General features: G+C 35.7%; 1 protein-coding gene across 1 annotated transcript in view; it reads right to left on the bottom strand.

The window, feature by feature from the left end:
- Nucleotides 1-24,837, bottom strand: part of tp73 (tumor protein p73) — a 49,370-nt gene that overhangs the window by 14,787 nt on the left and 9,746 nt on the right. Inside the window, exons 4-6 of the mRNA XM_067395378.1 lie at nucleotides 22,087-22,332; nucleotides 4,108-4,294; nucleotides 2,456-2,571 (exon numbers count right to left, since the gene is read on the bottom strand). Of these exons, the coding sequence (XP_067251479.1) occupies nucleotides 2,456-2,571; nucleotides 4,108-4,294; nucleotides 22,087-22,332 (549 nt within the window). The remainder of the gene's footprint in view (nucleotides 1-2,455; nucleotides 2,572-4,107; nucleotides 4,295-22,086; nucleotides 22,333-24,837) is intronic.

Genomic DNA, 24,837 nt, shown 5'->3' with positions numbered 1-24,837 from the left:
AAAATGTACTTGTACATAATATAATATTACTCAAATAAAAGGCCACTTAAGTGTACTTAAAGAGAGTACATTTCATGACTAAAACAAGGCTGCATCCTTCGAAGGTTGCTTGCGTCGCCGCAATGTGAAGAAGGCTGTCCCAATTCAAAGGCTCTTTCAAATGCAGCCTCGAAATGCGTCCTTTCTTTCGCAGACAATGAAAAAGATACAACGGATGGATATTTTGCATCCTACCCAACCCAGAATTCATTGTGTGCCATAAAAATTATAAATACAGATTGCCCATTTTGGAGAATTATGTTAATTGAAAGCAAAGAAATTGAGTTTAGAAGAGAAACACAATTTTGTTGCATAGATCGCAAATATTATAATTAAGTAAATTTGAGAATGTGTTTTTCTATGTTTTCAGTGTACATTTAAAGGGGACTTTTAATTCACTTTTGCATGGTGTTTGGCCATAAATGTGTGTTGGCAGTGTGTGTACACAACCACCCTATAATGATAACAATCCAAACCACTCCTTTTTTTTAATCCCCAAAAATCATAAGCAATGTCTCAGAACAAGACGTTTGCAGGTTCCTGGCAGTGTGACATCACATTAGCCACAGGCCCTCCCCACGAATGTTGACAGACACTGTCGTTTTAACATAGAACCGCCCTGAGTGAGTTCACAGCGAGTTGTACAGTCCGTCATTGCTGCACTGATGAGAATGTCTCCCAAGCGTTTTAGGTGTTCTGTAGCTGGATGGATTAATCCACATATCTCTCTCCATTTACTCCCTAAATCTGAGCCGCTGAAGATGAGGTGGATTAATTTTGTTTTCGAAGAAAATGCTCCCTCAACTCTACCAAAATTCGTTTATGTCTGCACGAATCATTTCACACCGGACTGCTTTGTGAACGAATGTCATTACAAAGGGACAATACAAAATAGAGGTTGTGCTAAAAAGTTGTTACTCAAGTATAGATCAGTACAAACTGTTCATGATCCAGCTTACAGTCTCCAAAGTGTTACTGAATACGGCAGTATTGAAGGTGAGAGCACTTTATTACAGTTCATCGGAGTTGATTTACGGTTGTAAGTTTACCAGTTTATTAAGCACCACCAAAAAAGGCATAAGGTCTTTATATATATGTTTACTGTTAGTTGTAACGAGTGTTTCTGTGTACTTCGCTGTGTATGTTGATGATAATGCAAGGGAGAGAGAGTTTATGGATAATATTTTAATGCATACTTGCACTGTGTTTTATTAAGCTCTTACAGTGATTTTCTAAAGTGAAAACGGACGCTTCTTATTTGTGTGAAGTACAATAAACATTATAAAGCTCATCGATAATCAGGCTTGTAGTAGGGCTGGGCGATATATCGCATGCGATTGTCACGCCGGTTCCCTGATTACCGCTAAATCGCCATCACCTGCTTTCAAATGGAGCGGCATTTAATAGACAGAGCCAATATGCAATATCGCGTTCATTATCGAAGGCGATTCATCTGCGATAACGAATGCGATATTGCGTAGCTTGTCAGTGAACTACTGCTCTGTCTATTAAATGCCGCTCCATTTGAAAGCAGGTGATGGTGATTTAGCGGTAATCAGGGAACCGGCTTTACTGACGAAATGCGCGTGACAATCGCATGCGATATATCGCCCAGCCCTAGCTTGTAGTAATATAGTGGATATAAACAAGACGACAATATAAGTTATAACTGTAATTAAACAAAACTATACCTGTTCTATCTCTATGCAGCATATATTTGCAGTTTCTGACATTATAGTGCGTCCTGACTGACTCCTGACACCAGAGAATCAGCTCTTGAAGCTCCGCCCTCTTAGGCAGACTTATTTTACATCTTGTAAAATGTGGCATAATAGGTCCCCTTTAAAGTTAATATATTTTAAAAATGCTAAATTGCAACTTCATCATTGCAAATTTGTTAATTCAAATATATTTAAATACATAAATACACAAATAATATATTTTAGTTTTCCATAAATGCTTGTCAGTACATTCTGCAGTAAACTCTAACTATATTTCAAATATAATAGAAATTATTATGAAGTAATATATAAAGATGTACTTAAGTCCTTCTTAATGGGTCAAAAACGACACTCTTAAGTTCAACTAACTGCATTTAATATCATTTTAAACTAAATTACATTCATTTAATTGCAAATAACAATTAACAAATAATTGCAATTATATCACACTTAAGTATATTATTTTAAAGTATCTTATTTCTGTATAAGTACTCTTTTTAAAAGAATGCTACTTGTTTTTCACAAAAGTAAGTGTGAGTAACAATATGCATTTTTACATCTTTTGATGAAAATGTGAGCGATTCACCCTGGTTGCCAGGGTGTTGTTTTGTGTTACTAATGTGTTCTGAGTAGGTTTGAGAATTGTGAAACATTGTGCTGTAAAAGACACTGTAGAAAGCAACTCTTCCACTAACCTGTGGAGACTCATATGGAACTAGAACACTCTGTCGTCCTGTCACAGGGTCGTCCACATACTGACTCAAATTATTGCCCTCCACCCGTATCAAGTGACTGGCAGGAGCCGTCTGACCTGGACAGAGAGCAGGAAAAGAAAGCTCCTGAATTAGAGGAGGAAGGAACAGAGGAATATTTCTGTTTGTGTTTGACAATCTTTGGAATTACATATCAGGAAGAAAATGATGAGAGCTTAAATATTATTTACCAGCAATGAAACAACTACATTAATCCTTATTAAAGTTACAAAAGTTATTCAGTCAAAAGCATTGAGTGAGTTTTCTTTGTCTTTTGTTGTTTGATTAAAATTAAAGGATTAGTTCACTTTAAATGAAAATCACCCCAAGCTTTACTCACCCTCAAGCCATCCTAGGTGTGTATGACTTTCTTCTTTCTGATGAACACAATCAGAGTTATATTAATAAATATCCTGATGCGTCCAAGCTTTATAATGGCAGTAAGTGTTACCAAAAGAGTATGAGCTGAAGAAAGTGTCTCCATCCACATCCATCCATCATAAACATATTCCACATGGCTCCGGGGGGGTTAATAAAGGCCTTCTGAAGCGAAGCAATGCATTTTTGTCAAAAAAAAATTTATCTATATTTAACAAGTTATGAAGTAAACACATATACATATCTAGTAAACCCACACACATATCTAGTTTCCGCCAGATCGGCTTCTGTATTCAAGTTACAAAGAAAGTGTAAACTGTCGTTGCATCAGTTACACTTTTTCCGTAAGTTGGGAAGGGAAGGCGTAGGATGTAGCGTAAGCTTTTTGAAATGCAAGAGTTTTACACTTTCTTCGTGAGTAGAATACGGAAATTGGTCTAGCGGAAGCTAGATATTTTACTTCATAACTTGTTAAATATGGATATATTTTTACACAAACACATCGCTTCGCTTCAGAAGGCCTTTATTAAACCCCCGGAGCCGTGTGGAATATGTTTATGATAGATGTGGATGGAGACACTTTCTTCAGCTCATAGTTGTTTGGGTAATGCTTACTGCCATTATAAAGCTCGGATGCCTCAGGATATTTATTAATATTTCTCAAACTGTGTTCATCAGAAAAAAGAAGTCATATACACCTAGGATGGCTTGAGGTTGAGTAAAGCTTGGGGAATTTTCATTTGAAAGTGATCTAATCTAAAGTAAATGAAATATTGAGTTCCCTTTCATGTCTTCTTGCGCTTTCGTGACATTGCAGCACTGGCCCTGTCATCTGTCCTGAGTGTTGTTCATGTTTGTTCATTTTCATGTTCTCACAACATTGCATTGAATCCATAAAAATGTTACCGGCCAAACTGCTGATTGACACCGTGTCATATACTCGCCATCACCGATATTTACTCGCATTTGATGCTTGGCGAGCATTAATTTTAGGCCCTGTATAGTAGAGTGAATAATGATAATAATATGTTCAAATGGCTTTGTTAACCAATATGGTCCATTTTCACTTATAAATCTGTTGTCACATCATATAGAGAAAGAAAGCATGTTTAATTTGACATTTTTTCCCATTAACATGAACAGTCAAACAACAGAAAAAGTTGCTGCATTCAGACAATGAAACATCACAATATCAAACAAGAATGAAGTTTACAAACTTTCGTTGAAGTCCCGTCCAAGTTCATGGTTAGGACACCGTTTGACCACCTCTGTGACGTGTTCAGCCTTCTTGTAGATGGGCATGGCTCGTATCACGCTGCCATTTGGGGGCGACGAAGCCAGTTTGATCTGAATCGGACAGGTCTTGGCGATCTGACAGTACAGTTTCTTGAGCAATGGAGAGTACTGCAGAAAAAAATAGAAAAACAATCGTTTATGCATAAGCATTTGAATCAATATGGCTTACACAGTGAAACCAAGACAAAATGTTATAATTGCACATTTTTATGAAAACTACTAGGGTCTGTTATGGCAAAATGAGATAAGTTTCCTTCTTTATAAATGAAGACAAATTCATCATCATCGGACAAGCTCTTTCTCACACACACACACACACACACACACACACACACACACACACACACACACACACACACACACACACACACACACACACACACACACACACACACACACACACATACAAGGCACATGTCAGAGCTTGTTTAAACCTATAAAGACATCCCAAATATTCCCTCAAAAACCAAATGTACAGGACTGCTTTGTGTGGACTTGTATTAATGTGATTCAGATTTTATGAAAGGGATATTGTACACCAGGTGCAGCAACAGAATCGATGTGATGAACACTGTTTGCTGAATGCTACTGATGTTGCAATCAATCATACTCTATAAAATCATAAATGTTTCCCATAAACTAAAGCTTATGAAAGCTTTGGTTTATTGAGCTCTATGTTAATCAGTTGTGTAATGTAAATAGTACAAACAACATCTGATCTGGTCATAAAACCTATCACTAATTTCAGAATTAAACAGAAACCACACTGTAAAGCCAAAATAGTAATAAGAAATATGTTAAAAATAATTGTTAGGAATTGATTTAGTAGTAAGTAATCAAACAAGCCTATAAATCCCCCCCCCCCCCCCCCGATAAATTGTGACAAAAAGAAACTAGAAAGAAAATAAAGACAAAAGAAATATTTATATATATTTATATTTCTTACTCACTTTCTAATATACTGCTAGAGAAACTTTAGCAGAGAAAGATTAGCATAATTCTATTGGAAATTCAATACTGCCTACAAAGTCCAGTTCAGCCCAGATCTGCCAATTTCATATATTGAATGATAAATTGATAATTTCATAATATTTGAGTTAATATCGTAATAAAATCAAAGTGATGCAAGGCATATTTAGGGGGTGAGACTATCGTAGAGATTTGACTTGGGTAAGCAAGCATCCAGAACACCCTAGCAAACATATAATAATTTGTGGCATATTATCATTATGACTGTTTCAGCATTCAGGCCTATTCCTTCATCTCCAATTTCCATAAAAACAACAAAAACACCTCAAAAAGTGGTGCAATAGTCTCTTTTCTGTGTAGTATTGTTTAACTTTGCAGTTATTTTACTATAAGAACACCAGCACAACATCTTCACACACTTTCACTGAGAGATTATGTAAATGAGTAACAAACACAGTCTTTCATAAACACACATACACACACACAAGAGAGCCACATAAATCATTGGGTGCAGACATGTGAGCACAGGGAGACGTCTCAACACGCCCATGTAACACGCACCCCCTTATTCACATCATCTTGCCACTGTTTTACACTTAAGCCATATTCTTTTTTATATGCACCTTTTAACATTCAGTTGAATTTAGCTGAAATGATTGTTGGGTTGAAAGAAGGTTAAATAATTAAAAAACTGACTGATTGAAAGATAAGAGCATTAATGTGTTTATACTGACAACTGAAAGTGGAACAAGAAGAGCTCCATTAATGATGTTCCTACACTCCTAAAAATAAAGGTTCCAAAATGGGGGTTTCACAACAATGCCACAGAAGAACCAGACTGGGTTCCCAAAAGAACCTTTTAGTGAACAGTTTCTAAAAGAACCATTTTTTTTTCTTAGTGAGAAAAACATCCACATCTTCAAAAAACAGACTTCTTGTCAAGAACCACTGTTCTTGAATTGCTACTCATTCTTGAAGTTACATTATGAAGTTACAAAATGAGGATTGTCAGTAACGGTGTTAAGCGTTACATTGTTCAAACCGGAGTCGACACTGATGTCTCTCTGCTTATCCTGAGGTGTGCCGGGTGCTGGATTCAGGCCGTATCCAGATCAGATGGAGAACCTGTGTCTGGACCTGACTACAACGTAGCCCAGGAGACAATGGGCCTACAGACCCAGTTCTGGCTGCATCTATAATTCAGATTTTTAATCCCCGTATCCGCTTACATATATTTATATATAATCTATTTTTAATCTCTTTAATAAAAATGTATAATTCAGATTTTGATCTCCATATCCATTTACATATATTATATATATCTTCCAAGGGGTTTTTTCCCTCCTAGGACTTTTTTCCCAGTGCTAGCATGCTGGGTTTTTCTCCTAGGGGGTTTTTTCCACCCCTGGGAGTCAGCCGACATTGGCTTAATGTAGCACCATCTTGTATATGTTACATATTACCACGCTTGGTTGTACAGATTATTTTTAGATGATTTTATTTTTTTTTTTTTTGGTGTTTCCATGGTTTCTACAAAATAAACCGGAAACCGAGGGTAACACGGGTATGACGCAATTGACCGGCGACTCCTCACACGTCCCGGAGCCTTGGTTAAAATTGCAATTTTCTCATGATTTACAAATAATTGCAAACACTTGGGATATTGTAAGTACTCAAGTGAACAAAATATATAACACTGGCCTAGTGTTTTTTGGATATTTTACAGCAAAATTCTTACATTATGCACCTTTAAAGGCTCTTCAAGGAATCATATGACAATAAGGAACCTTTATTTTTAAGAGTATATGGCATCAGATGGTCAGAACCCAACCTTTTTGGTTGCTTTTAAAAAATTGTTGCTTTTAAAAACAGCTTTGGGTTTCATGATCATTTTCAAAAACCTTTTTCCACAAAAAAAAAAAAAAAAAAAAAAAACATTCTTACAAAGTACTATACTTGATGTCGTGATAACCATATAGCCCCTCTAGGCCCCTATGATGCTGCAAACAATCCCTGAAGAACTTTTATTAAAAAATATGATATAATATAATATAATAGTTGGGTCATTCTACAGAAACGTCCACTTTTCTGTCCCTAGACTTTACAGAAATATTACACTTGAAAAACACTTTAGGATTACAATTTTTTTATATTTTAATATGAAACAATACGTTATTTGAACAATTAAACCTTCTTGAGCCATCAATGTGCCAATATTTGTTTTTTAATTAATTCTAAAAATTCCAAGCACCACAGAAGTGCTCGTCCCCACAGTCATGTACAGAGGGAAAGTACTTTATTTTGAGCTCACAAACAGGTTTTTCTACCATTTTAATTTCAATAATGTATGCATACCTATCAAATATATAATGTAAATAACATAAAAAAACCAAATGCCAAATAAATATTATAAAATATATCATGAATGTAGTGGTCCCCTGGTGTTGTGTCACTGGTGTTACCTTTAAAAAAAATCTCTTATTTTGAAAGAAAAAAATCACACTGATGGCATCACTTGACTTCCTTCTTCCTGTTTCCTGAAGATCAATGAAGAAAGGCAAATGGAAATTAAATTAAATTAAAATAAATTTTCAGATTATCAGAAATTTTAATTAGAAAATCATAATTTCATACGAAGCTTTTAGTTGAAGTCACTGGTGTGACCTACTTTATTGCTAGGGAATTATAAAAAACTAGAATACAAATGGATTAAACTACTTGATTTAGTAAATATATCATGATTGACAACATGTGGGTTGACACCTTGCAGCAGCCATTTTGTAAAATGCATTTTTCATGAAAATTGTCACTGGTGTTACTGTCACTGGTGTTACCTTTTTATGAAATTGTCACTGGTGTTACCGTCACTGGTGTTACCCATTTATAGATAAACTTTATTTAAAGCTATTCATTTAGTTCTTTTGCATAAAATAGCACTAAGATTACATGATTATAACTTTTCTTTCTCATTGTTAATCCTCCTCTGGTCAGATATGGCTAAATTAAGGGTATTTGGCTAAATTCAGTGCAGCGACTTTACAGACAGCGTATTTTACAGACAGTTTTAAAATGTTGTTTATGATCTTTTTCTGACTGTTTTCACTAAGTGTCAAAGATAAGTCTTTTATTGTACACCAAATGTAAAAATTTAGTCCAATCTACTTAATTCTAGTTGAAGAATAAGGATCTTTGATCTTATGTATACGTCACTGGAGATTCATTTTGTCACTGGTGTTACTGTTTTTTGTCTGCCACATTAAATAAAATGTGTCATATGTGACATGATAATAATTTTACATCCATTGAATTCTGCTACACTCAAGAATTAAGATTTAAAGGATTGCATCATTACTTTTCATAACTGTTTTTCCAAAGTTTTCATTGTTATAGCAAATACATGGTTGCGAAATTGAATTATTATCATTCAATCACACTTTTAACTAACCTGATTAAAATAAAAAACACATAATCTCTTTATTTTTTGCATTATCATTATTATTCTGTAACTCTGACTGCATGTGCTGAAAAAAAATGAGAAATAATATTTCATAAAATTGTTTAAAAATGCCAGAGAAGTAAGGTAACACCATTGACAAAAAAGGGGACATGCAGTCTTTAAATAAATGTACAAAAAAATTAAAAAATCATTAAGCTGTCATTTATGTGTATTCATAAAGTCAAAGTGTAATATAATAATGTGGTCTAAGTTTAAATGTTAGAAAAAGAAATACATTTTAAGACATTTTGTCCTACCAAAAGTGGACGTTTCTGTAGAATGACCCAGTTATTAATTTGAAGAAGAAACAAAGGCTAAGCATTACATGCATAAAGCCCATCTACACTGCAAGCAAACAAAAACACACAAAGCCATTTGCACTGTAAGCACATGAAACAAAGCATGAAATGTGCACTTTGTAGACAGCTTGCTTGATTATAATGGCAGCGCTGCATCGCTCGCCTGCAGTGTAGACACGGTGTAAGTGTTGTAAGGTAGAATAAGATGATGGGCTGGAGGAAGGTGAGCATTGGAAAGGCGCACGTTCGGGCAAGCTTGGCGGCCTAAGTGATAATGACGAGTCTGACAGCCTGATGGACATGTTTCAGCATGCCACCCGCAAATTCAGCCAACTCCCCATCTCCGTCAATAAATTCACAAATGTGCTGCCTATGCTAACGGCTGTGAAATTGCAGCCAGCATCACATACTGCTCCACTGTCCCTCCAAGGACACACTTGGGAGAAATAGTTGCACTCCACAAATGAAGAAAATTTCTTAATTTGTGGAGTGCTATTATAAAATGAAATAGTAATAAAGACTTACATGAGCAAGAAAAACCATACATCATTAAAAAAAAAAAAAAAATTCTGTCATAATTTATTTGCCCTCATGTCGTTCCAAACCTATAAGACTTTCTTCTATGTATCACAATAGAAAATATATATTTTTTAAATATCCAATGTTGTTTCCTACGTTTCCCTGCATGCACATGACATGTTGGAAAATATTTTTTGTAAGAATTAAGAATTCATTCCCTCATTTTAGTTCAATCGTAGCCACGAATTAAGAATTTGTTCCCTTTTTTAAGTTAAATCAAATGAGGAGATGAATTACTAAATTGAGGGAATGAATTAATAAATGAATTAATAATTCTTAATTTGTGGCCATGATATATTTGTATTTGTCTGCATGTCATGTGCAGGGCTCTGAAGTTTTTGACCCCATTGACTTTCATTGTACAAAAGCAGTTATAACATAATTCAGATGTTCCTGGAAGAAAAGGCCCTTTTAAGAAAATCACCTCCAGTTCACATCAAAACTAATACCTGGCATTTTTACAGCACGCCAATCACATTTATTCTCAAGTTTTTCAGATTCACTTTACGTCCATTTGAGCCTCGTCTGAGCTCAGCACATAACTCATTTCCATATTTTTGGAGGGCCTTACTTTGGAGTTGGCTGCTGTTTGCTGACATGTGGAAACAGGTATTCTTTACAGGGAGGGGCAGACCTTTTTTTCTTAATACAATTCTTGTTTTGTTCAAATATTCAACTTAAAGGGATAGTTCACCCAAAAATGAACATTCTGTCAGCATTTATTCCCCATCAAGTTGTTCCAAACCTGTATGAATTTCTTTCTTCTGTAACCAAAGAGTTGACGGTAGCCACTGACTTCCATAGCATGGAAAAAAATACTATGGAAGTCAATGGGGTCCATCAACTGTCTGGTTACCAACATTCTTCAAAATATCTTCTTTGTGTTCATCAGAAGAAAGAAATTCATACAGGTTTGGAACAACTTGAGGTTGAGTAAATGATGACAGTATTTTCATTTTTGGGTGAACTATCCTTTTAAGAACCCAGATCATAATTTAAAGGGTGAACCATTTTGTTTTTGCATGTTTTATGTCAGATCTCTGAATTCAGAAACTGGGTAGTCGAAAAAACATTTTTGCGCAAATTTTTAGGTTCAATTAAAATATTTATGTTAAAATAAATTTGTAAAAGTAAGAAATATATATATTGTGGATGATGCTACTGACAGATTTAGCCTTTGAATGTCCAAGATGCACATTTACATGCAATGAAAGTGAACAGCTAGTTCCCATTCACTTTCACTGTATGGAAAAATCTCCTAAATTTCTCTTTTTGTGTTCTGTGCAAGAAAAAAAAAAAAGAAAAAAAAAAAGTCATGTGGTTTGGAATAACATGAAAGCATGATTTTTCATATTTAGCTGAACTATCACTTTAGTTTCATTTCGAATAAGGCAAAACCGAACTAGAAGAATGATGGGCTAACCTTATTTCACATCTGAAAATGCATGTAATGCGTGTGCGCATTTGTAGGAAATCTCATCATTTGTGTGTGCTGTTAGGTTTTGTCATTTGGAGAGGAAAGGATGCGCTGGCTTTGGGGCGTGTTTAGACCCGCTAGCTGGCTATGAGGGTAAAAGCTAAGAAGAGCAGCCTCAAATACTCCAGAAGCAAAAACGTGCTCAGACTTGCCCTACTTATATGCCAACAATGAAAAAAAAAGTGTTGGGGTCTTTATTGGAAAAGCTGAGGTGTCAGAACTCATTTTCATCCCTTATGACAGCTCATGCTTTAAGCCTATAATGTGCGTTTGAGAGTGAGCTTTTAAACAGTTATCTCTAACACACAATTTGTTTTTATGATTCACTCGGTGATATCATGCTATAATTGGGGCCTAAAAAGACAGAGGCAAAAGCCCAGGCAGAAACAGACATGATTTAGAAAGATAACATGAAATGACCTTAACAAAACCTTCTCAGCATGAAAAAACCTTTAGGAGCTCGCACAAAGTCCTTTAAGAAACGCACACAGCTGAATGAACGGAAGGGGTTCAGAACCAAGGACAGGGACGTGGTCTCTGAACTCTACACCAATCTGAGTGTTACACAGGTCCATTCTGAGCTTGACTGTCTTCGATCTCTTTCATTATTACTAAAACAGGTAGGGAATGGTGAGGAGAAAAGTGTTTGAATGTTTTTTTTTTTCTTTCACACTCTCAATTATTCACACACAAATTGTTCCAAACCCAAATTATTCTTTTCCATTCAACACAAAAGTAGTTATTTTGCTTAATATCTTGTCTGCTGTTTTTCATTAAAATGAGGGGGGTTTCATGAAATAGAATCATAAATAGTCATGTCATATGTCAAGTGATCATGTGATCTCTGTGTGATGAATTTCATTTGTTATTCCCTAAAAATCTCCCGATCCGATGTCAAACCTGGTGTAACATGTCTTGATGTGCCGACAGGAATGTGTTCAAGGACTAAAGACTAAAAGTTCTGGTCAATTCTCACACAAAATTATTGTACGACTTCAGAAGACTTTGAATATTGTGCAAAAGTCGTATGGAATAAATTTAAGGGTTTTTTTGTTTGTTTTGTTTTATTTTTTAAACAAAAACTATTAAAAATCCTTTTTCGCAAAAAAAAAAAATAAATAAATAAAAAAAATATATATATATATTTCACATTTTTGCTTAAGTTATATTATATATATATATATATATATATATATATATATATACAAAAGTACTGAAATTACTAAAACTAAAAGTGAAATAAACTAAGTTAAACTGAAATATTTAAACAGAAATAAATTTGATAAAAGCACTTAACAAAATTACTAAAACTTAAAAAACAAAATGTAAAAATTAAAACTGAAAATATAAAATACAAGCTAATATATTTATAATATAAATAATACAGTACTATATAAATAATTCTAAAATAACACCATTCTGCAAAGCATCTCCTTTTGCATATTTATACATTTTACATTTATACATGCCACTTAAACACTCATTTAGAGTGTTAGCTCACCCAAAAATGAAATTTCTGTCATTAATTACTCACCCTCATGTAATCCCAAACCCGTAAGACCTTAGTTTATGTTCGGAACACAAATTAAGATATTTTTGATGAAATCTGAGGGCATCTGATTCACACATAGGCAGCAACGACATTGCACATTTTGAGGTCCAGAAAGGTACTAACTGCAGTGGTTCAACCTTAATGTTCTGAAGCGACGAGAATACTTTTTTTGCGCAAAAACAAAACAAAAATAACTTTTTTTAATATTATTTATGTTATAAATATATTAGCATTTATTTTATATTTTCATTTTTATTCAACAAATTCATCTGTCCTCTGTCATACTACTACGCTATTTTATTGGCCAACTTTTTTTGGCTCATTATTGGCCAACTGTTACTGAACCGCTGTTCGTATGTAAACACTGAAGCTGAAACTGAAGCACTGCAGCAAAAATAGCAGAGGACAGAAGAATTTGTTGAATAAAAATGAAATGACACTGGTCCCCATTCAGTTCCACTGTGGAAAAGAGCAGTCAAGACATTCTGCAAAGCACCTCCTTTTGCATATGTTTACATTTATACATGTCACTCACACACTCTTTTTAGCAGGCCGTGCGCAATTCGTGATCGTCGGTTTTATTAAAACAATTTATACAAGCATGATTATAGGCAAATATCATAACCAGAGGGATCCAAAAGAGTGAGGAAACATTACCCCAACCATTCTAAGACAGTCGATTGTGCAATCCTCAGAATTTACGAATGGTTTATCCATGAGGAATGTTGTTTCAGGTAGCGGTGAAAAGCCCACTGCGGATCAAGTAGATTACAGTCAAAATGCCCCCATGCCTCTCCCAAAGCATCCCGAGGCTACACAAATCCAAGAGCATCATGTTTTAACCCTTCAGTTAACCGCACAATGAGTCACTTACCACTTACACTTTAATCCCAGATATCCTCATCCTGCAAGCCTTTGTATACCTGGAAATTCCCTGAATTTGAGGCTACACTGAGATTTTAAATATCATGACTATAATCCTGAGTCATTTTTGCCTTTCTCTGTTTCTTTTGGATGATAAAGTAAACAGTTTAATGGTCTTTAGAGTGGGCGGCAGAGTGAAACTGAAAGCTGTTGCAAAAAAGTAGCAAGGCAAGCAGCTTCTTGTCTTCCTGTGATGGATATTCACATTCAGTAGATGTTCTAAAGTTACAAGCAATAACTAGAATCTATGATATTCTTTACATGAAAATGTAAAGCAACGGTCTTCAACCGGGGGTCCGCAGTAAAAAACATCACAAAGTTAAATTTTAAAATAAGCACCCTGAAACGAAAGCAAGAGCACCCTCTGTTGATACTGTAATAATATCATACTGGTGAAACAGATTTGAGATTTGGCAAACATGCAGTGTTGTTTTGTGTTTGCGCTCTGGAGAGCGTCAAATGTTTCTATTTGCAACTTGTTTTTGCAGCATTGAGAAATGCAGCCAATCACAGTCATGTTTGTTGATTGTTTTAATGTAATTGCCAATTGGCAGGGTTGCCAGGTCTGTGCAACAAAAGTAGCCCATGTGATTTTCTCCATTGGGCGACTGAATTCTGCACTGAATTTGTATGTCTGGGGGGTGTTTTGGGGTGTTGGAGCAACAAAATTATATGTATGGGGGTGGAAATCAACCCATGAAAAAAAAAATGTACCCGCGGCAACAACTTAAAAGTAGCCGGAAAACCGCGGACTTGGCAACGGTGATCAGAGGTGTTTAATTTAGTAAACAATAATTAATAATTTAATAATTTAGTGGAACTTTGTGAGATCACGAACTGGGATGAGTGAGAGTTTTTTAGTGATTGTAAGTGACTTTCAAGGCTATACATTATCCATTGAATAGAGGGTATGCACGTGCCGTCACCGTCGACCGTTACGACTGCGGTCACGCCCGCTGAGTGGCAAAAGATTGAGCGGCATCCAAAACGGGAAAGAGCTTTGCGGCTGACTGAACAAATAGCTTTGACACAAGAGCTACAGAAAAAAGAAGCAAATGAATCACTGCAATTCACAGAAACAACTGGACTCCAGGCAGAGAAACATGGATTTGCAGTTATCATTTTTTATCAAATTGTTGGATTTTGAGGTAAAATCATACCGTATATATTGTATTGTTATATATTGTGTTGACAACTCATCAACTAAATATTTTCCATCTTAAATTCTGCAAAATTGGGTGTTTTTAAATAAACACTGACAAAAACTATACATGTTTTAGGGCTGGAAGATATGACGATATAGTGATTACTCGGATTTAGACCCACATATTTTGTAGTTATATAAAATATTCACAGGCAGATTTGCTTTATGTATTTCCCCCGCGTTGAAATCAGGCACATATGAATGTCAGGAATCACGACTCCTGGCTGCATGTCAATATCCATGGATTAGGTTTATTTGACATGTTATAAGGAACACTTTCGAGTCCAACCTTTAGTGTAATCGTTAGTTTTACTCGCGTTTTCGCAGTTTCCCCTATTAAATCCAGTCGCAGCAGGTTCTTTTACCACTCAGTCCAGCTGAGGGAGCGCGTTCCGGCGGGAAAGTCACGTCGATGCATACCCTCTATAAAAGCTTTGTTGTTCATGCTGCTAAGGACCGACGGCCGATTACACGCTACAAAATTTTAGAAGTGACATCACATGTAAATGCGGGATTCGCTCTTAAAACTGCAATTGACATAATGATAACTAGCATGTGATAAAAATATGGCATGTCAAAATAGATACACTTGTACATGCAGGCTAATAGATTAATAGAAAAATATTCGTATCAATGTATTTTTGATATTCCATTCCAGTTATTTGTAAAAGTAATGACTTGTAAATAATCTAAATGTATCACTATTGTTGTTGTGGTGGAGCCGTTGCTGACACAATACATCCGCACTTGACTAGAGAACCTGAAATAATTTCAGATGCTCAGATTCTTAATCGTCCATCAAACAGTAAAATTAAAATGTGAGTAAACTTTAAGCTAAAGTTCAAGTAAATGTTTAATTGTCCATCTGACTAGTAAAATTAAAATGTATGACACTGCAAATACATAAAATGATTTACAACAACTTTGAACGACTACTGAATAGTGATTTTATGATGCATAAATCTAAATTTTAACAATGAAAAGTAATATACAGACAATGATGCATGTGCAACAACAATAACGTGCACAGTTCTTAAAGTACACATGAAATCAAAATTGACCTTATTTATTTTGTTAGCTCAAATTGCTAGTTTGTGGTGAACAATTCATCCGTGAAAGTCAATCCACACAAAAAAATTGTTTGGCTTCGTAATATTTAATCAAAATCTGAAAATGCTCCTCCCCTCTGCAACGGTGCCCCTTCTCTAATGACATCAGTTTGACGGCATGGGTTGTAAACACTTAAACCACTCCCCTCCGACCGTTAGTCTGCTATGAGTGAGAGATGGAGAGGAGGAGTGCTAAAATAAAACTCTGCCCTCTATTCAATATTCCGTTTCACTTGGAAATGCGTCACAGCACTGGAGAAAAGTCGTTTGCAACTTCCTGTTCACGTGGACTTTAACATAACTATCATAATATGGTTGGTTTCTATTAATATCGAAGGCTATATGCTTAATATATCTCTGTGACACAATTCGTATCGGGGTCCATGCTCCATGTCTTTATCGCCTAAGGGGTCCTTGCCCTAAAAAACGCTGAAGACCCCTGATGTAAAGAATATTTCAGAACAGATATGGCTTTAAAGACCCTTTGTGGCATTTAGTATGTATTTTAGCTTTGAAGCCAACACACTAGTGTGCTAGTGTACTTCTACAAGATATTCAACTTGTATTTTAACTTTTAGCAGACACATACTCCCAAATTTATAACCGGGAAAACAGACCAAAAATAATGATCAGTCATCTTGCACTCATGATCGTGTAAATATTTCGGTCAAATCAAATGCAAGAATGTGAATGTTCCTCCCCTAACACTGCCTTTAGATGTTACTTTGGCTAGAAAAAACAATACTAGGGCTGAATCCGGAATCGCATACTTCCCTATACTATATAGCAGGCAAAAAACAGTATGTGACAAAAGAAGTACGTCTGAATTCACTCATAAAAGTCTGAAGTACTCATAAGTACTCATAAAATAGTAGGCAAAAAGTATGCAGGCGAACTACTACTTCTGCCGAGATTCTGCATCTGATGGGCCCTTTACTATCCCATGAGGCCACGGGAGAGGATTTTTGTGAATGCCAATGAAGCAACGCAACTGAAGCTGGTAGGTCACATGATAATGACAACATGGTTTACATTCATACTACACACATTCATACTTTGTAGAACATACTTTTGTAGGAGTCACGAAGTAATTACTTATTCAAAATAAGTACCTACTCAAGAGAGTATGTGATTTTGGATGCAGCAAATGTTCTAACTTTATTTGAAACTCCTTTGAAATCTCCCTTCAATTTGTATATGGGGTGAAGACATCAATGACAGCTCACAAATTTGAAACTTGTTTGTTTATAAGTATGCAACAAAACAAGGAAAGACAAATTTCTCTAAAGTAGCCACATAATGTTTTTAGTACAATCTCTGGCTATAAAACAAGCTCAAAATAACTATTTTAGATGTATTTTTCAGTTGCAGTTTTTATGAATGAGTTTAAAATTATCTCCACTCACAAGATATGAAGATGCCAGTTATATCAGTACTTTATTTTTGACATGTAGCAGGTCATCTCATAGAGGCCGACAGGTTGATGTCACATGATCAGCTGGTACTCTCTTTATCTTGATGACCCTTCTATTACTGGACTCTTGGGGTTGCAGAATGAATAAATCATGGCACAATGAGGTATTTCAACAATGGCATATTGGTAATTGACTTTGTTTTCTGCTTCACTATATAATCCCAAACAACTGCACTGAAAAATAGATTTTTTAAAGTTGTAAATAAAATAAAGATTATTGGAGTATGTTTTACAAATGCTGTTTCAGTCATTCTACATAAAAAAAAATCATATTAATTCATGTGTTACTTGTTGTTTCCTTGTAATTTTTTGTGAAATTTCTAAGTGAAAATGAAATACTCCAACAAATTTGCTTCGGTGTATCATAGCAGCTAGCGCAAAATAAAAATACATCACCTTTTTGTTTATGTTGCATTGGATCATGCAGCAGTCATCTTGGACTTATAGTGACAACTAGTGGCAAGGAGCATCATTTGCATGTAGCATCACGCAAAAAAGAAAGAAAAAAAAAAAGCTAATTGCAGTCAACCATTGTTAATTTATTCTGTAAGACAAAGTGTCCAGTAACAGGTAATCTTTCACGAGTTCACACTTACAAATAATCAGACAGTTAAAAGTATGCATATCGGATAGTAATAGAATGCGTATTTGCCCGAGGAGAGGGCTCCGAGCTCGGTATCTGGCCCAAACCCAGAGTACTCCCCCTGTATTTCTTAGGAAAGTAACCAGGCGATTGTATGTATATTATATATATATATATATATATATATTATATTTATATAGGTCTCCACTCCTGCCGATTGGATAGACATGTTGATTGCTGATTGATGACTGCTGGCTGGAGTGATGATTAGTTAGATCATTTGAATGTGTTCTTCCTGAACTTTGTTAATAAAACATCATTTATTTTACAATATTTTTTTCCATATTTTGTTAAGTGTAAAACTGTTTACTGCAGTAATAAATACAATTATTAAGCGCATTTTTAAAGGGATAGTTACACAAAAATGGAAATTCTGTCATCGTTTACTCAATCTCATCTATGGAAGCTTGTTTCCGCCAATGAATAATAATAAAAAAAGTAATTACAACTGAGTCAAATCAAAAGTCAGTCTTTTTTCCCTCAGAATTGGACTTATAACTCGCAATTACGAGTTTATATCTCACAATTCTGAGAAAAGAAGTCAGAATAGTGAGATATAAACTTGCATTTGCGAGTTATAAAGTCAGAATCAGAATTGCAAAAACAAAGTCAGAAAAAAAATGCATCAGTTTATATCTTGCAGTTCTGACTTTATAACTCACAATTGCAAGTTTATATCTCACAATTGTGAGAAAAAAAGTCAGAATTCTGAGATAAACAGTTGCAATTATCTTTTAAATTGTTATATTCATTGGCAGAAACAAGCTTCCATACTCATCTCTCTTTTACAGAGCCTCGCACACAACATGCAGAAAAGGCCAAATCATGCGTACGATTTACTACTTTGTTCCCTCAATTTATGTGCACGATTTATAAATTGAGGGAACAAATCAGTAAATTCACAAATTACTTTTTTTATTGCATGTCATGTGCTCCGTATGTTTCAAACCTGCATGACTTTCTTTTTTCTGTGGAACACAAAATATATTTTTTTTTCAAAATTCAGAATGTTGGCAATCAAGTGGTTTTGGTGATCATTGACTTAATTGTATGGACAAAAAAAAAAAAAAAAAAAAAACTGAGACATTAAATCAAAATATCTTATGTTTCACAGAAGAAAGAAAGTCTTCCAGATTTAGAATGGGTTAAGGTTAAGCTAATGATGTGAAGAAATGTCAAATATAAACATATACATTTACTTAAAAAGCAAAGTAAAGGAAAGTAATTTTTGACTGGAAATGCTAACATTAATATTTTCATTCATGCACATGTAACACTCCAAAACATGAGGCGATAGCTTAAAGTCCAGAGAAGTATGATGGGTAATCTGGACCAATCAGGAATTTGCGCAACAAGACAGGCAAGTCTTTTTTGAACAGGGAAGGAATATTCCCATAGAGTTCCACAGATTTAATATTAAAAAAAAATCAAGACTAATAGTATGTACCAGTATCATTATTTAGCTATGGCGGTAAGTGAGGTGTCAAACGCACTCAAATTTAAAGCCTGCTTCTCTTATCCTGAAACGTAAACAGCAATCTGTGCTGGAAAGCTTATCCTCATGTTATTGTTGTTCACAGAGGCCTAGTCTTTGAGAATGGAGCGGAACGTGGCGCGTCAAAGGTGACAGTCTTCACAGGCAGACACTGAGTGATGGCCATAGCACTCACCTTCCTGGAACCGCTATCACCTTACACATCCACATCAAGTCAGAGACCAAGCCTCACGCTTGACTTCATCCAACAAACAACCTAAGAGCCACCGACACAAGAAAGAGCCCCATCTCCTGTTTCAGAGGATCACCTTCATGACAGACTGATGTAGCACCTTTCTTCATGGCGACTCTGGACTTTAGGGAAAACACTGACTGCTCTGATTTCAAGCATCTCTGCTGTGATTTCTTTTATTCGGTGGATGCAATATATGTATAAGAAAAAAAGCATGAGCGCCATCTCATACTCTCATACTAAAGATCTGAACTAACCGCTAAACCTACAACTTTGATGCAAAATTCTGTAAGCAACCGACCAGAACCATTTAGCAATGCTGTGGAAACCACTCAAAATATGCATGAGCAACCACTGGACCACTTACAAGGAAAATGTATCAACAGCATTAAAAAAATGATGAAATTCAGCTCCTAAGTTCTTTCAGACTCCTTAAAACTCAAGAAGAACCACTTGGAAATGGTAACAGTGTAGTGTATCATGATATACATCTTTATAGTTTGTGAATAACTTGATTGGAGCTCAAGCAAATTCTAAAATCCACTCAGACACATTAAAGAATTTAAATGTATGTTTCTTTACAGTTTTTTACAGACGCTAGGACACATTTCTCAATACTTAGGTCACTTTTGCAAAACTCTTCACACAGTTCTCCTAACCAACTTTCATCTTGGCAAAGCATTTCATTTCACACTCAAAATGCACTACAACTACCAAAACACTTTATTCAGGTCTCAAATCAACTCATTCTTCCAGAACACTAGCAAAGGTTGACAGCCGACAAACACACTTTGTCACCCACAAAACAATGACCTAAAAAACACTAACAACATGTAGCATTATACAATGTTTTCTTGTGTAAATCAAGGACACATCTCTGTTTATAATTCACTGCAATATATGTTACTGGAATGAATCAGACATGATGCAGAATTCGTCAATATTTTATGTCATTTATTTATTTTTATAATTTTGTATAATTCCAAAATACAAGAATTTGTATACACACCATCCACTGATACAGATACAATTCAATTGTTTTTATAGCATTTAATTTTCAGATTTAAAATATATTTCATTAAAATATTACTGTAGGAATGTAACAAATTTCTGTCTTATTCAGTTTTGTATTATGTTATTGTTTTGAACATAAGTTTAACAGTTTTGAAAACAGTATGTAAGCATGTGCAAATTGGCCTGTACGTAGAAAGAGTTTTGGCAGTTGTTGTGTCTGAGTCTGAGAAAAGAATTCATGAAATTTGAGAGATGTAGTCATTGAATGCATTTTGTGCCAAAGCAATGATAATTGATCCTCAGTTTAGCCCACATAGACTTCTGTTGTGCTCACTGTGTGAAGAGTTTTGCAAAAGTGACCTAAGTATTGAGAAATGTGTCCTAGCGTCTGTAAAAAACTGTAATTTAAATATTTAAAAGGGAATTCCAAAAGTGCATGGTGTTTCTGATAAGGCAAACTAAATTGACTCTAAATATAAAGGTTTTGCACTTTTTGAATGATTGTTTCTCAGAGAAAGTGCTGAATATTAGGGAAGTGACTGTGGCAGTTTACTTTCAAAACTACAATCAAGGTAACTTGACAGAGACAGAGAAATTATTATTAAAAAAACATTTATAGGTAGCTGACAAATAACTTACCAGATGTTGAAGGGAAGGAATATATTTCAGGTTTTTTTAGTACTCATGTAGCATGACAAGAGTTTTCATATTTAATTATATAAATAATTAAGATACACTACTGTTGAAAAGTTTTGGGTCAGTAAGAATTTAAAAAAATAAATTGATACTTTTATTTGGCAAGGATGCATTAATCAAAATTGATCTAAAAATTGTATATTTTAAATAAATGCTGTTGATTTATTTAAACTTTCTATTTCTGTTCATTAAAAAATACTGAAGAAAGAAAAACATCAGTTTCCACAATTTTCGAAAGGATCATGTGACACTAAAGACTGGAATAATATATTTTAAAATGTAAAAAACTATTGTAAATTGTAATATTATTTCACAGTATTACTGTTTTTACTGTATTTTTAAATTAAATGAATGCAACCTTGGTGAGCATAAAATACTTTTTTCAAAAACATTACCAAACTTTTAATTGGTAGTACAGGCGATAAGGAGAATACTAGCAGGACACTGCTGTCACTGCTTGAAATTTCATGTCATCTACCCATATACAGATGTTTAGTTCTAAAAACACATTTAAAAAGGAAGAACAAAGCGGGAACGCAGCCAAAATGAGAGTCTTGAAGATGAGCCACCAAAGACAGACAGCGAAGAAAGGACAAAAGCAACCAAAGAAAAGTAAAAGTTCTGTGTGCATTTTGAAATGAAGATCGTCAGTTAGTGTGGGAAAGCAGAGTGGGTGCATGGGTTCGTAACGAACCTCACGTGATACGGTTGCACCACAACAGAGACGCTCTACTCACCGTCCATGTGGCTGACTTGGCGGTGCTAGACTGCTGGAAGGTGACCTCGAAGTTGTGCGGCCCAGGGTAGTCGGTGTTGGAGGGGATGGCCGGAGCTGGAGACATGGCCTCAAAGGTCGAGTTTGGCTGGGAGTAGGGTGACGGCGTTGGCACGTTGGAGGTGGTCTCTGAGCTGTAGGGACTGGTAGACGCTGGTCTGTTCCCCAAACCTTGTTCCATACTGCTGCTCAGTAGGCTGTACTGAGACTGAGTGAAAAGGCAGAAAGAGAAGGAGGGTGAGACAGGTAAAGGAGTGGGAGGGAGACAGGTGAAGGAGGGAGGCAAAAAAGTTGACACTGAAGGAAAGAGGGAGGAGATAAGACTCCATCCACTCCACTTCTACAGCTCCAGTTACACCGTGTTGGGACGTACGAGAGGGAGCCATGCCTCCAGGCAAAGGGTAGGTTGTAAAACACAACCATAATCTGTCCAATGTCTAATTGCCTGCCATTCTCTTCTCTAACTTACAAACACAAAACTCACAGATCATACCCACCACTCATAAATTACATCTCCATGTGTTGGGCTAGTAGTACCTCAACGGGTGTGTTGAAAGTAAAGCTCAGATGGACTAATTTGGTAACAAATGATGTATTCTCATGCTTTTGATGAGTTCAAAGTCCTCAAATATAGACCTCACTTTTACATTTGTTTCATCATTTTTAATATTTATAGCTTTATAAATATTAACATCTCTCAACATTACTCAAACTTAGGGTTAGTGAATTATCCCATACCAGTTGTGTGGACATTAATGACATTTCAAACGGTGTAGTTTGTTTAAGAGAGATGTGTCATTATTTTTCTAAAGCCGCGTTTCCACCCAGGGACTTTCCCCAGGAACTAGTGAGTTTAGGGTGGTACTCTGTGTATTTCGACCCCAGGGATCAGGGTCTAAATGAAGGTTAAAGGATAAAAATCTCCACCTCAGAAGGTAGTACTTATTCAAGGTTCAGGAACCTTTGGGGGTGGAACTTATTGAACATGCTGATTGAGTTCACGCAGCATTTTGATTCAACCACTGGGACTGGGGGGGTTCCTGGGACAAATTGTTCCAGGTAATTTCAGTGAAAAATCTGCTTAAAGGGACAGTTCACCCAAAACTGAAAATTTGATGTTTATTTGCTTATCCCCAGGGCATCCAAGATGTAGGTGACTTTGTTTCTTCAGTAGAACACAAATGATGATTTTTAACTCCAACCATTGCCGTCTGTCAGCCGTATAATGCATGTCAGTGGGAACTCCATCTATAAGAGTCAAAAACAATCGGTTTGTGCGAGAAACCGAACCGTATTTATCATTTTTTACCTCTAATACACCACTATGTCCAACTGCTTTGAGCATCCTGTTGGTGAGGTCTGAAAACGCTGTCTGATGCCGGAAGTGATCTCTTGCATGTATGTCTATGAGTGCGAGTGATCACTTCCGCCGTCAGAGTGCATTTAGACCTCACACACCAGATGCCAAGTAGTGGGACACAGTGGTGTTTTAGAGGTAAAAAATGATAAATACTGTTCGGTTTCTCGCACAAACCGATCGTTTCATGTCTTAGGACATCAATGTGTCCTCACGAGCCGCAGGGTTTAATTTGGATTTGTATGTACATGTTTTTTTGACTCTTATAGATGGAGTTCCCATTGACATGCATTATACGACTGACAGACCGAAACGGTTGGAGTTAAAAATCATCATTTTTGCTCTACTGAAGAAACAAAGTTACCTACATCTTGGATGCGCTGGGGCTAAGCAGATAAACATCAAATTTTCATTTTTGGGTGAACTATCCCTTTAAGTTATCAGATGTACAATTTCACCTGACGGACTATAAAATGTAAAAAAAAAAAAAATCTTGACAAACAAAGTCAGAAACCACTTTTCCAATGAAATTACCCAGAACAATTTGTCTCTGGAAACCCAGACCTGTTGCTATCTGCATTTCCATTGCAGTCTAAATTGAAGATTAAGTACGGTGACATAAGACTGTGCGCGACTCTCCAGTTCCCGCTGAATTCCGTTCTCCACATATAAGTGATATATGCTTTAATAAAGCCTGAACCTCGTCGCCAGTCCATCAGTCGTTTTTTTAAACTCTATTGTTGATTCGAATAGCAAACATCTCTAACTGCACGCACCGCAACAGACTTTTAAAAATGGTGGTTGAAATAAAATGCTGTGTGGAGTCAAAAAATCAACTATCTCGCGAGCAGGTACTTTCTGAGGGGGGAATTTTTGCCCAGAACTTCATTTAGACCCTGGTTCCTGCGGTCGAAACACGCAGAGTACCACCCCAAAGTCCCTAGGGAAAGTTCCTGCAGTGGAAACGCAGCTATAGCTAAAAATCTTAACGTTAAAGAGACTTTAGGTGGGATCTTTTGACTTGGGACAGTGAGGACCCACCAAAAAAATAACCAGAACAACTTAGAAACACCCTAGCAACCACCCAGAACACACTATCAACCACTCTAGCAATGTCCAAGAAACCACAACACTACCATCATTGCAGAGGTTTTCACTGACAATCACCACTTGCACTTACAATCAAATGTTAAAATCTGCATTATGCTGTTATTATATAAATATGATATAAAAATGATCTTCAAAACCTCAAAAAAATTGAAAAGCAAATAAATGCTATTATCACTTGACTCATGCAGAGCAGAGATGTCATGATATAATGACTCAAAGTCCAGGAAAAAAGCATGATGGGTAATG

This window comes from Chanodichthys erythropterus, chromosome 9 (genome assembly GCF_024489055.1).
Source record: "Chanodichthys erythropterus isolate Z2021 chromosome 9, ASM2448905v1, whole genome shotgun sequence".
Classification (NCBI taxonomy): domain Eukaryota; kingdom Metazoa; phylum Chordata; class Actinopteri; order Cypriniformes; family Xenocyprididae; genus Chanodichthys; species Chanodichthys erythropterus.
This window is presented reverse-complemented; position numbering and strand designations above follow the sequence as displayed.